General features: G+C 45.9%; 1 protein-coding gene across 4 annotated transcripts in view; it reads right to left on the bottom strand.

Annotated features, from left to right (window-relative positions):
• LOC140199863 (5'-AMP-activated protein kinase subunit gamma-1-like) overlaps positions 1-9,028 on the bottom strand; it is a 64,640-nt gene extending 55,612 nt beyond the window's left edge. For 2 of the 4 annotated variants that reach the window (XM_072262372.1, XM_072262371.1), the window contains exons 1-3: positions 8,851-9,028; positions 5,386-5,437; positions 12-118 (exon numbers count right to left, since the gene is read on the bottom strand). In XM_072262372.1, the coding sequence (XP_072118473.1) occupies positions 12-118; positions 5,386-5,437; positions 8,851-8,883 (192 nt within the window). In that variant the 5' untranslated portion in view covers positions 8,884-9,028. The remainder of the gene's footprint in view (positions 1-11; positions 119-5,385; positions 5,438-8,850) is intronic. The other 2 variants (XM_072262369.1, XM_072262373.1) reach the window with 2 other exon arrangements.
• Between the last annotated feature and the right edge of the window lie 4,423 nt (positions 9,029-13,451).

Raw genomic sequence — 13,451 nt, 5'->3', positions numbered from 1 at the left:
CCCTTTCTCACCTGCAAGGTTGTATCGAAGACAACAAGTTTGGAACTGGTGGGGATGGCGTCGTAGCACTGATGTGCTTTCATGAAGTTCATGTAGATGGTAGCATCTGGCTCCGACCCTTCAGGGGAAGAGAAATGGAGTCAAATCTCACAGAGAATCAGGATCGAGTCAGGAATTGTACCCCAACTATCCCACTCCGTCTGGTTGTGGCTCAATAAAACAGGCTGCTGGAGGAACACAGCAGTTCAGGCAGCATCTGTGGGGTAAAAAGGACAACTGACATCTCGTGACATGAAATATCAGCTACCCCTTTGCCTCTGCAGAAGCTGCTCAATCTCTGAGCTTCGCCAGCATACAACATGACCAAAGTCCGTACCGTTGTGGGCGCCCCAGTAGGGTAGTGGTTAATGCAACGTTATTAAAGCTCGGGGGGGGGGGGGGCGGGTCGTAGTTCAGAGTTCAATACTGGCTCTGTCTGTATGGAGTTTGTACGTTCCTCCCGATGAACACCAGGTGCTCCGCCTTCTTCCCACATTCTAAAGACGTATCAGTCAGGAGGTCATTGTTAATTGTCCTGTGGTGAGGCTAGGGTTAAATCGGTGGGTTGCTGGATGGTGTGGCTCGTTGGGCACTGTATCGCCAAATAAATAAATAACCAGAGTCAACATCTGGTGAGGCAATCTTTAAGAGAAGATTGGTTAATTAGGGGTCATTCAGAACTAGAAAAAAATTCAATGGTGGAAATTGTTATTTTAACCGTTTATTGAATTTATTCTCATAAGCACAAATACATTCTGCACAGTTGTAATTAAATACTGCTGCTTCACAGGCAAATAGCATAAGAGACACAACATTCACAAGAACACAAAATTATACTTGACCATCATTTTACTTTAAGTTCAAGTTCATATATACAACCAAATGAAAGAACATTCCTCTAGACCACGGTACGTCCACAGTACCTACGTAACACACAGCAAAAAACTAAATATTGCCACAAATAAGTTAACAAAATGTAATTCAAAATGCATGTAGTGCACAGCACATATAGACAGCAAGCAGCTCACTGTCCTAGTGACAAGACCTCGATGGTGGCAGGTTATCCATTAGTCTCACAGCCTGAGGGAAGAAGCTGTTACCCAGTCTGGCCGTCCTAGTCCTAGTGCTCCTGTACCTCCTTCCTGACGGTAGTGGGTCAAAGAGATTGTTGGATGGGTGGTAGGGATCGTCAGCAATGCTCCAGGCATTCTCTTTGGTACGTGTTGCAAAGAAGGGGGAGGGAGACCCCAGTGGCCATTTATACTATCCTCTGTAGGATCTTACAGTCCAGTACCTTACCCTTCTGTACAACACAATGATGTAGCCAGACGGGATACTCTCAATAGTGGTCTTGTAGAAAGTTGTTAGAATGACGGAGTGGAGGTTGCTCACCTCAATCTCCTCAGCAAGTGTAGACGCTGCTGGGTCTTCTTGACTATTGAGGAGGAGTAGTGGGTCCAAGTTAGGTCATCTGTTATGTGCACACCAAGGAACTTTGTGCTCTGCTCTTTCTCTCTCTCCACAGTAGAGCCATTGACATGCCATGGGAGTGGTCAACCTGTGCCTTCCTAAAGTCTACAATCGTCCTGTCTACGTTGAGACTCAGGTTGATGCTCTCACACCATCTGACAAGCCTCTCTACCTCCTCTCTGGATGCCGTCTCATCGTCGTTGTCGTTGAGGCCAGCCACTGTAGCATCGTCGGCAAACTTGATGATGTGGTTTGAGCAGGATCTGGCAGAGCAGTCATGAGTCAGCAGTGTGAACAGCAGAGTGCTGAGCACACAGCCCTGGGGGCGCCGTGCTCGGCATGATGGACCTTTAGTATCACAGGTCATCACTCCACTTCATCAGCTTAGGGAAATAGAAGCTGCATTTCTTTCTTTTAACTTTTTAATGCTGTATCATCCTAGTGACTATACACTTTGAGACCAGTATTTTAGAACATAGCACAGCACAGCAACAGCTCTACAGTCATGATGTCGGCACTGAACATGTTGCAGAACTAAACCAAATCTCTTCTGCCTGCGTATGTTCCATTTCCCTAAATCCCCTACTACCCACGCGTATATCGAACAGCCTCCCAAACGCCTTTATGGTATCTGAATATTATTCAGATTATTATTATTATTCAGATTTATTATCACTTTGATTACTATTGGCTCAGCACAACATTATGGGCTGAAGGGCTTATTGTTATGCTGTATTGTTCTATCTTCTATGCACATTGCAACAAACAGTGAAATACATCTTTTGTGTTGACAACCAACACAACTTATGGATGTGCTGAGGGCAGTCTGCAAGTGTAGCAACACCTCCTAGCACCAAAATTGCTTGGTGGTAGAACACAGAACACAACAAGCAACAAGACATCCCCATTCCTCTTTCCCACCCACCCACCCTCATGAACAGTCCTCTAGTTCCTGAACAGGGCTTTGGCCCTCCAGTTTCTGGGCTTCGGCCAAGTGGCTACGACTTCCAGACTACTGATCGATCCTTGGTATCGACCCGTGGACTAGCTGATCACAGGACCCCGCAGGTCAAACTCCATCTAACCGGCCCTCATGCCTCGGTATCTGCTTCCACCACCATCCGAGACAGCGGGCTCCAAGCACCCCCGACTCTCTGTGTGAAGGAAAACCTGCCTTGCACGGCTACCTTTTGTTCCAGCTTGTTTGCTGTTGGAGATCTCTGCACCTTGTGTCTGCAAGGAAGTTAGAGGTATCTGAGGGTGGCTGCAGTCCGGAAAGCTCTGCCTGGTGGCAGTAGACTCTCACAAATATTTAACGGATATCCAGAGGAGCACTTGAATCAGCAAAGTATCGACGGCAAGAGACCAAGTGAGATGAGTGTGGATGAGCAGTTTATTTTTAGAGACACAGCACAGCAACAGACCCACTCGGCCCTGCCCAATTACGCCATGTGACCAACTAGCTCACGAACCTGTATGGTACGTCTTTGAAGTGTGGGAGGAACCTGGTGCACCCGGGGAACGTGCAACCTCCTTGCAGACAGGGGCGGGAATTGAACCGTGATCACTGGCGCTGTAAAACGTTACGTTATTCGCTGTGCTGCTGCACTGCGCTCCACACATATAGATTACTCAATACATAATGTCCATGAGAAGTTTGGACAGGTACACAGATGAGAGGGATAAGAAAGCCTATTCTCTGAGGGGAGGTAAAGAGGGCCGGGGGAGGCACAGACTAAATAAACTACAGGACCTGCTCCTGCGCTGTACAACTCTATCTCCTTATGACTACAGAGAATAAGACCATTAGAAGTAAGAATAGAATTAGGCCACTAGGGCCCATCGAGCCAGCTCTACCATTCAATAATGGCGGATTTATTACCCCTCTCAATGCCCTCTCCCTGTAACCTTTGACACCCTTACTAATCAAGTACTTATCAACCTCCACCTTAAATACACCCATTGACTTCTGCCACAATTATTCTAAACACTCCTCAGCCATCTGTGGCAATGAATTCCACAGACTCACCACCCTCTGGCAAAAGAAATTCCTCCTCATCTCTGTTCTCTGCCTGTGACTATGTTAGAGGATCAGAGCATAAAGGGAAGGTCACAGTGAATGTTCTAGATCCATGATGTTCAATAATTTGATTTTCGTATCAGATTTTGAACAACTGCAGGGCTTTGCGTTATGACGTCAAAGTGCCTTCATTCTGAGATGAATAGAGTACTTGAACCGTTAAGAAAGTTAAGCCTGGCTATTGATACTGATTTGATGCAAACTCATCACCAAAACCTCTAGATCTGGAATTCAATAGCTCCCTTTGCAACTGGATCCTTGACTTGCTGACCAACAGCCCACACTCATTAAGGATGGGCAGCAACACTTCTGCCACAATCATTCTAAACACTGGTACACCACATAGTTGCGTCTCGGCCCCCTTCTCTGCTCCCTGTACGCTCCGCTGCATTGCCAGATTCCGCTCTTACTTCATCTACGTTTGCAGGTGATTCCAGTGTAGCAGGCCGTACCTCAAATAACGATGGGTCGGAGTACAGGAAGGCGATAGAGAGCTTAGTAGCATGGTGCCAAGACACCAACCTTTCCCTCAATGTTAACAACACGATAGAGCTGGTTTTGACTTCGGGAAGGGGCAGTGCACATGGTTCTGTCTGAATCCATAGTGCTGAGGTTAAAGGGATTGAGAGCTTCAAGTTCCTAGGACTGAACATCACTAAGAGCCTGCCATTAACATAAGAGATTCTGCAGATGCTGGAAATTCAGAGCAATGCAGGCAAAATGCTGGAGGAACTCAGGAGGTCAGGCAGGGTCTATGGAGAGTAATAAACAGTTGACGTTTTGGGCCAAGACCCTTCATTAGGACCGGAAAGGAAGGGGAAGAAGACAGAATAGGAAAGAGGAGGGAGGGGAAGGAATACAAGCTGGAAGGTGATAGGTGAAGCCAGGTGGGTGGGTGGGGGGCAGAGGGGTGAATGAGAAGCTGGGGGATCCAATCACATAGATGAATGCCTTTACGTCCTTTGGAGACTGAATAAACTTGGCATGTCCTCTTACCAATGTCCTCTTACCAGTGCGTCATAGAAAGTGTCCTATCTGGATGCATCATGGCTTGATACGGTAACTACTCAGCCCACGACCTCAAGAAACTGGACAGAGTTGTTGACACGGCTCAGCTCATCATGGAAACTTGCCTCCCCTGCATGGACTCTGTCTGCACTTCTCGCAGCCTTGATAAAGTGTCCAGCATAATCAAAAACTCCACCCTCCCCATACAACCTCTCTTCTTCCCCCTCCCATTGGGCAGAAAGTACTAAAGCCTGAATGCACATTCCACCAGGCCTGAGAATGCCTTCTATCCCACTGTTAGTGAACAGTCCCTTCGTATGATAGGGACTCTTAGCCTCACCATCTACCTTCTTGTGATCTTGCACCTTGCTGTCTGCCTACACTGCTCTTTCTCTGTAACTGTAACACTATATTCTGCATTCTGTTATTGTTTTATCTTGTACTCCTCCTAGAGCTGCTCCAAACAGCGCTCTATGAGGTCTTTCTTACCCTCGGCCATTAGCCGCTATAATGAGTCAACCTACACCGGGGAAGTGATGACCCCCGCCCCCTCCTGTCAGACTGTTTGTGTATCTTATTTTTTATTCTTTCTACTTCTCTTCTAATATTTATACCTGTGCACTTGTAATTACTGTGACACTGTAACTTCCTTGGGAATCAATGAAGTATCAATCTATCCACCTCAATGCACTGTGACAATAATAAACCAATTTGACAATTTAGATTTTTTTGTATAATATTGCATTAAAGAATGAAGTACATTTATAGGTATAAGCAGAGGCACTTACCAATATTGTCAGGCAGAAACTTTTCAAACAGGCTGCTGTCCTGATCTGAAAGCTTAATAACAGTGATGGCGGATGGTTATCATCAAATGTTTTAAAAAAAGGGCATAAAGACGCTCTATCAGAAACATTCAAAGCCACGATGGAATTCATGACTTCGTGGCAAGTCTATGGACAAGATGAAGATGTGTGGAGGAGTAGGCAGTGTTGAGGAAGCAGGGAGTCTGCAGAAGGACTTAGACAGATTAGGAGAATGGACAAAGAAATATCAGATGGAATACAGTGTAGGGAAGTATATGATCATGCACTATGACACAAGGAATAAAGAGTGAGACTCTAAACAGGGAGAAAATTCAGAAATCGGAGGTGCAAAGGGACTTGGGAGTCCCAATATGGGATCCTTTAAATGTTAACTTGCAGGATGAATCAGTGGTAAGGAAGGCAAATGTAATGTTAGCAAAAATTTCAAGAGGACTGGAATATAAAGGCCAGGACGTAATGCTGAAGTTTTATAAGGCACTAGTCAGTTAGGCTGCACCTGGAGCATTCTGAGCAGTTTTAGGCCTCTTATCTAAGGAATTGTGTGCTGGCATTGGAGAGGGTCCAGAGGGGTTTTACAAGAATTTCCTTAGCCAGAGGATGGTGAATTTATGTAATTCATTGCCACAGATGACTGTGGAGGCCAAGTTATTGGGTGTATTTAAAGCAGATGTTGATAGATTCTTGATTAATAAGGAAGGTTACAAGAAGATGGCAGGAGAATGGGGTTGAGAGGGAAAATAAATCAGCCATGATGGAATGGCAGAGCATTCTCGAGGAGCTGGATGGTCTAATTCTGCTCCCATATCTTAAGATCTCATGTGCACACAGACAGTAGCTGAATTTGAATAATTTTCCTTAAATGTACAATGCAAAAATGAAAACACTGTTCAAACTTTGGTTTAAAATCTGATCTCTTAGCTTTAGCAGCAGAGCAGAGAAGGTTCATCTCGGTGAGGGGATAGGCAGAGACCGAGTCTCCCTCCTCATCACTTTCATTCTAAGGTCTCCTCCTTCACTTCCTCCGCTACTCTGATTTCACACCTTTCTCAGTCTCATACGTCCTGAGCTTCAGTCAGTTTTCCCACCAGATTCTGCTCCTCTCAAACCTGCCTTCCTTCCTGTCCCATTTATCCATCCTGCTTCTTTCTAGACCCATTATTCCTTTTATCTTTAGAATCGTTCTCCTTCCTTCACTCAAGTTTTTTCCAGTCACGTTTCTCACTCTTACAAACACTGTCTCTCATTCACCCCTATTTTTTCTCCCTGCCTCTCTCTTCCTCTCACACTCTCTCCCTCTACCCATCTCTCTCGCTCTTACTTTCTCTCCTCTTGCTTTCACTCACTGTCACTATTTCTCTCTCTCTCTCTCTCTCTCTCTCTCTCTCTCTCTCTGTCACACACACACACACACACACATTCATTTCTCTCTCCATGGCAACATTCCACTTGTTCATCTTTAAAATGTTCCAGAACATTCTACCTAGAAAGTTTTACAAATCTGAATCCACAGTTTCAAATGTTGTCTCCTCTGCATCACTGTGCAGTTGTTAATTCAAATTTCCCACAGTTTCTAATTTAAACGTGACACCATTGTGTTATAGATTGAATAAGTCTGATGGTCGACTGTACCCTACACCATCATGTGTATGATGACAGCTGGTGATCCTTCCAAGTGGAGTGACAGAGGGTGTGTGAGAAGGGGCTTCTTTGACTCACAAAGAATTCAGAACAGAGTCTGACAGGTAATGCCTGTGTGTAATGTGATCCTCCTGTCTTCTTCTGGCAAACATCTATTTCTCTGCTGAGCCAGCAGATTGACAGGGTCATAAAGATGGTGTGTGGTATGCTTGCCTTCATTGGATTAGTCATGGAATGCGTGAATGAAAGAGTTATGTTGCACCTTTATAAACTTCTGGTTAGGCTACATCTGGAGTATTGCATTCAGTTCTGGTCACCCCATTACAAGAAGGATGTGAAAGTTTGAAGAGGGTGCAGGAGAGGTTGACCAGGATGTTTCCTGGATTAGAGAGTGCAGGCAATATAAGGAGAGGTTGGACAGACTTAATCTTTTTATCTCTGGAGCAACAGAAGCTGAGGGGAAACTTGATAGAAGTTTGTAAGATTATGAGGGGTATAGATAGAGTAGGTAGCTGGTCGGTGGTACAGTGCCTTAGAGTATAAGACTGGGGTTCAATTCCCGCTGCTGTTTGTACGTTCTCCCCGTGACCATGTGGATTTCCTCTGGGCGCATTTCCACGTACATTTGGAAAATTGTGCTCAGTTCAGGAAGGATGTGGAAGCCTTAGAGAGGGTGCAGGGAAGATTTACCAGGACACTGCCTGGACTAGAGAGCCTGTCTGATGAGGATAGGTTGAGTGAGCTAGGGCTTTGCTCTTTGGAGCGAAGGAGCATGAGAGGTGATGCAGTAGAGATGTACAAGATGATAAGAGGCAGATATAGAGTGGATTGCCAGTGACTTTTTCCCAGGGCAGAAATGGTTAATAGAAAAGGCATAATTTTAAGCTGATCGTAAGAAAGTACAAAAGGTGTGTGAGACAGAGCTAAGTTCTTTGCACAGGGTGTGTGGAACACCCTGCCAGGGATGATGGTATAGACAGGTACATTAGGGGCATTTAAGAAACTCCCAGATAGGCAAATTGATGTTAGAAATATGGAGGGCTATGTAGGAGAGAAGAGTTAGAGTTAGGTTAACATAGTGGACTGTGCTGTAGTGTTCTAGGTTAAAGCTCATCTACTTTTTCCATGATCAAAGTGTCTAATATGCATTTAAAGCCGGGGGGGGGGGGAGTGGGACAGTTTTATTTACACCAAGCTGGTGCTGTAATCCAGGCTCCCTCAATATGAATGCAAACATTGCACTTGCTTTCCTTACTGCCAACTTACAGGGGTCAGGATCAGAGTCAGGTTTAATATTTCACTGACACATGTTGTTTTGTTGCAGCAGTACATTGCAGTGCATGATAATCAAAATTACAATAAGAAAAACATTTTTTAAAAATTAAGTAAGGTAACTAGTGCAAAATGAGAGACAGAAATATTGAGGTAGTGTTCATGGTTGATTGACAATTCAGAAATCTGCAGCCAGAGGGAAAGAAGCAGTTCCTGAAGCATTAAGTGTGAGTCTTCAGGCTCCTGGACCTCCTCCATGATGGTAGCAATGAGAAGAGGGCATGTACTGGGTGATGGCAGTCCTGGGGAGGGGGCAACTGACCGTGTGCACAAGCAACAAGGAGAGAGAGTTAACAAACCATGCATGGACAAGAAAGATGAGGAGAGTGAAGAAGAAGAACAGGTGCAAAGTCAAGTGCAAATGAGGGAGGGGGTGTAGAGAGGCAGACTGCAGAACAAGCTCAGAGGAAGGTATAATGAAGACACTGGGGGCACTGCAATGCACGGTATTCCTACCTGTTCTATTGGCTCCTCGCAAGCTTCTTGCATTCTGTGTCCGGCGTTCTCAGCATAGGTTAAGTTTAAACCGCACAGACATGAAGGCCTCCTCCTTCAGCAGCACTCCATTCCAGGGATGGAATGCGAACAGCTTACTTCACTGCCTAAACTTGTCGCATCAGCAGACTCGTTTAGGAGCTCTCCTTAGTGGGAGCTAACTGACTGTTGCTGGATGTAAACACGCTACAGCTTCACTGCTCACATCACTCACTGAAGGGCCACACTTAAAGCAGGAACAAGACTGAATGGGAGGGGGCAGATAAATCAGAATCAGGTTTAATATCACTGGCATATGCCGTGACATTGTTGTTTTGTGGCAGCAGTACAGTACAACACATAAAATATACTAGAAATTACAATAAGGGATGTATATTAAAAACAATTAAATAAGTATGCCAAAAGAGGACAAAAATGTGAGGTAGAGTTCATGATGATGTATGGATGTCCTGGTAAGATTCAATTGAAAAGTCTGGGCGTTTACATATCTACACAATAATGGATTATTGTGAGTTAACTATTGGCTGAAATCTAAACACGTGCTTCAGTTTATATAGGACATTGAGTCTAAGGAATTCCCAGGCAGATATTTTTCAGGGAACTGTGGAAGAAACGTCAGCAAGGTATCTGATCCTCTCTGCACCAGCTTCTGTGCGTGCAGAACCGTTTGGCATGGACTAGATGGGCAGAGGAGTTTTTCCTGTGCTGTAGAGCTCTATGGCTCTATACCTTAGACAATAAGACAAAGGAGCATTCGGCCCATCGAGTCTGCTCCACCATTCCATCATGGCTGATTTATTATTCCTCTCAATCCCATTCTCCTGTCTTCTCCCCATAACCTTTGACACCTTTACTAATCAAGAGCTTCTCAACCTCTGCTTTAAGTATACCCAAAGACTTGGCCTCCACAGGAATCTGTGTGGCAATAAATTCCATAGATCCACCAAGCTCTGGTTAAAGAAATTCCTCCATCTGGTTAAACTCATTGGTCACCTGTGGTACTGACTTGCAGGTCCTATAGTAGTCAACTGGAAGTCACACTGAAGTCAATGGAGGCGATGTTGATGGCATGATGGACTGGATTCTGGCAACAATTCGCACTGCCCTGGGAAAGCAGACAACACAATCAACGGTCCCTCACATCCCAGCCATTCTCTCTTCTTCCCCCTCTAGGAGATAGAAAAGCTTGAAAATACGTAGCAGCAGACACAAGAACAGCTTCTATCCCACTGTTATAAGAGTATTGAACAGACCTTTTAAAGGTGAACATAGTCATAGTCATACTTTATTGATCCCGGGGGAAATTGGTTTTTGTTACAGTTGCACAATAATAATAAATAGTAATAAAACCATAATAGTTAAATACTAATATGTAAATTATGTCAGTAAATTATGAAATAAGTCCAGGGCCAGCCTATTGGCTCAGGGTGTCTGACCCTCCAAGGGAGGAGTTGTAAAGTTTGATGGCCACAGGCAGGAATGACTTCCTATGACACTTTGTGTTGCATCTCGGTGGAATGAGTCTCTGGCTGAATGTACTTCTGTGCCCACCCAGTACATTATGTAGTGGATGGGAGACATTGTCCAAGATGGCATGCAACTTAGACAGCATCCTCTTTTCAAACACCACCGTCAGAGAGTCCAGTTCCATCCCCACAACATCACTGGCCTTACAAATGAGTTTGTTGATTCTGTTGGTGGCTGCTACCCTCAGCCTGCTGCCCCAGCACACAACAACAAACATGATAGCACTGGCCACCACAGACTCATAGAACATCCTCAGCATCGTCCGGCAGATGTTAAAGGACCTCAGTCTCCTCAGGAAATAGAGACGGCTCTGACCCTTCTTGTAGACAGCCTCAGTCTTCTTTGACCAGTCCAGTTTATTGTCAATACGTATTCCCAGGTATTTGTAATCCTCCACCATGTCCACACTGACCCCCTGGATGGAAACAGGGGTCACAGGTACACTAGCTCTCCTCAGGTCTACCACCAGCTTCTTAGTCTTTTTCACATTAAGCTGCAGATAATTCTGCTCACACCATGTGAAAAAGTTTCCTACCGTAGCCTTATACTCAGCCTCAACTCCCTTGCTGATGCATCCAACTATGGCAGAGTCATCCGAAAACTTCTGAAGATGACAAGACTGTGCAGTAGTTGAAGTCCGAGGTGTAAATGGTGAAGAGAAAGGGAGACAAGACAGTCTCCTGTGGAGCCCCAGTGCTGCTGATCATTCTGTCGGACCCACAGTGTTGCAAGCGCACGTACTGTGGTCTGCCAGTCAGGTAATCAAGAATCCATGACACCAGGGAAGCATCCACCTGCATCGCTGTCAGCTTCTCCCCCAGCAGAGCAGGGCGGATGGTGTTGAACGCACTGGAGAAATCAAAAAACATGACACTCACAGTGCTCGCTGGCTTGTCCAGGTGGGTGTAGACACGGTTCAGCAGGTAGACCATGGCATCCTCAACTGCTAGTCAAGGCTAGTAGGCGAACTGGAGGGGATCTAAGTGTGGCCTGAACATAGGTCAGAGCAGCTCCAGAACAAGTCTCTCCAGGATCTTCATGCTGTGGGAGGTCAATGCCACCAGTCTGTAGTCATTGAGGCTGCTGGGGCGCGGTGTCTTTGGCACAGGGACAAGGCAGGACATCTTCCACAGTACAGGAACCCTCCGGAGCCTCAGGTCCAGGTTAAATACATGGCGAAGTACTCCACATAGCTGAGGGGCACAGGCTTTGAGCACCCTGGCCCTGACACCATCCGGTCCTGCAGCCTTGCTTGAGTTGAGACATTTCAACTGTCTTCTCACCTATTCAGCTGTGAAGTCCACCGTGGTGGTTTCGTGTGGGGAAGGGGTATAGTCATGAGAGCAGGGTGGGGGACTGTGAGGAGGGGTAGGAGGGGAGAATGGAATATGTGTTGGTTGGGGGCCGACATCAGATGGCTCATGCGGGGGATGGGCAGGGGCCACAATGTCAAATCTGTTAAAGAACAGGTTAAGTTCATTGGCCCTGTCCACACTGCCTTCAGCTCCTCTGTTGCTAGTTTGCCGGAACCCAGTGATGGTCCTCATCCCCTTCTAGACTTCTCTCATGTTGTTCTGCTGGAGTTTCCACTCAAGCTTCCTCCTGTACCTGTCTTTAGCCTCCCTGATCCTGGCTTTCAGGTTCCTCTGTATTGTCCTCAGCTTCTCCCTATTTCCATCTCTAAACGCCCTCTTTTTAGCGTTCAGGATGTCCTTAATGTCCTTTGTCACCCATGGTTTGTTATTTGAATAACAAAGGACAGTTCTTGTCGGAACATTGCAGTCCACACAGAAGTTGATGTAATCAGTGATGCATTCTGTGAGCCCATCAATATCCTTTCCATGTGGCTCACAGAGTGCCTGCCAGTCTCTCACCTCAAAACAACCCTGGAGCGCCTCATAAGCCTCCTCCAACCATTTTCTCACTGTCCTCGAGGTTGCAGGTTTACTCTTCACCAGAGGCACGTAGCAGGGTTTTAGATGCACCAGGTTGCGATCTGACCTTCCCAGTGGGGGGAGGGGAGAGGAGCTGTATGCATCCTTAACGTTAGCGTACATCAAATCCAGAGTCCTCTCCCCTCTGGTTGTACAGCTCACATACTGCGTGAAGTTGGGTAGTGTCCTAGCCATGGTAACCTGGTTGAAGTCTCCTGAGATGGTAGTGAGGGCACTCGGGTGCTGGGTTTGTAATCTGGCTATGATGGTGTAAATGATGTTAGACACTCTGCATCACACACAAAATATTGGAGGAGCTCAGTAGATCAAGCAGCATCTATGGAAAGGAATGAACAGTCGATGTTCCAGACTGAGACATTGCATCAGGACTAGAGAGAAAGTGGGAAGATGCCAGAGTAAGGTGGTGGGGGAAGGTGAAGCAGGACTAACTAGTAGGTGATGGGTGGCGACTATTTATTCCTTCCATAGATGCTGCCTAACCTGGTGAGTTTGTGTGTGTGTTGCTCTGGATCTTCAGCATACGCAGAACCTCTTGTGTTTACTATATTCTGCAAGCTGCTTTCTTTTTACTACATTGGTGTAATTAAGTATGTCATGATCTGTCTGGATAGAACATGAAACAGTAGATTGTCACTGTACCTTGGTAGATGTGACAATAATAAACAAACCATGTGGTGGATTCTAAGCATTGGTATTGGTTTACTATTGTCACATGACCAGGATACAGCAAAAAAACTTGCCTTGCATCCTGTCCATACAGATCAGATCATTACACAGTGTCCTGTGGAAGAATAAGGTAAAACACTAATTACTACTACTATGTTGACTCAGGCTTAGGGGCCGGTGTTGGGCACGATGACGGACTCTCCACTTCTCCCTCTCCCTCATCAGTGTGTTCAGTTCATCTACATTAGCCGCGCCGCTGTCTTCTAGGAGCGTGTTGACCATAGTCTTGGGAGGGCGCCCAGGGTTCATCCTCCCATGCTTGGGCTCCCATATGATGACTAGGCTGGCAGGTAGCTCGGGGTGGTGTAGACAGTGCCCTGCTAGTTGCAGTCTTCTCGCCTCGATTTTAGTGGT

This window comes from Mobula birostris, chromosome 6 (assembly GCF_030028105.1).
Source record: "Mobula birostris isolate sMobBir1 chromosome 6, sMobBir1.hap1, whole genome shotgun sequence".
Classification (NCBI taxonomy): Eukaryota; Metazoa; Chordata; class Chondrichthyes; order Myliobatiformes; family Myliobatidae; genus Mobula; species Mobula birostris.
This window is presented reverse-complemented; position numbering and strand designations above follow the sequence as displayed.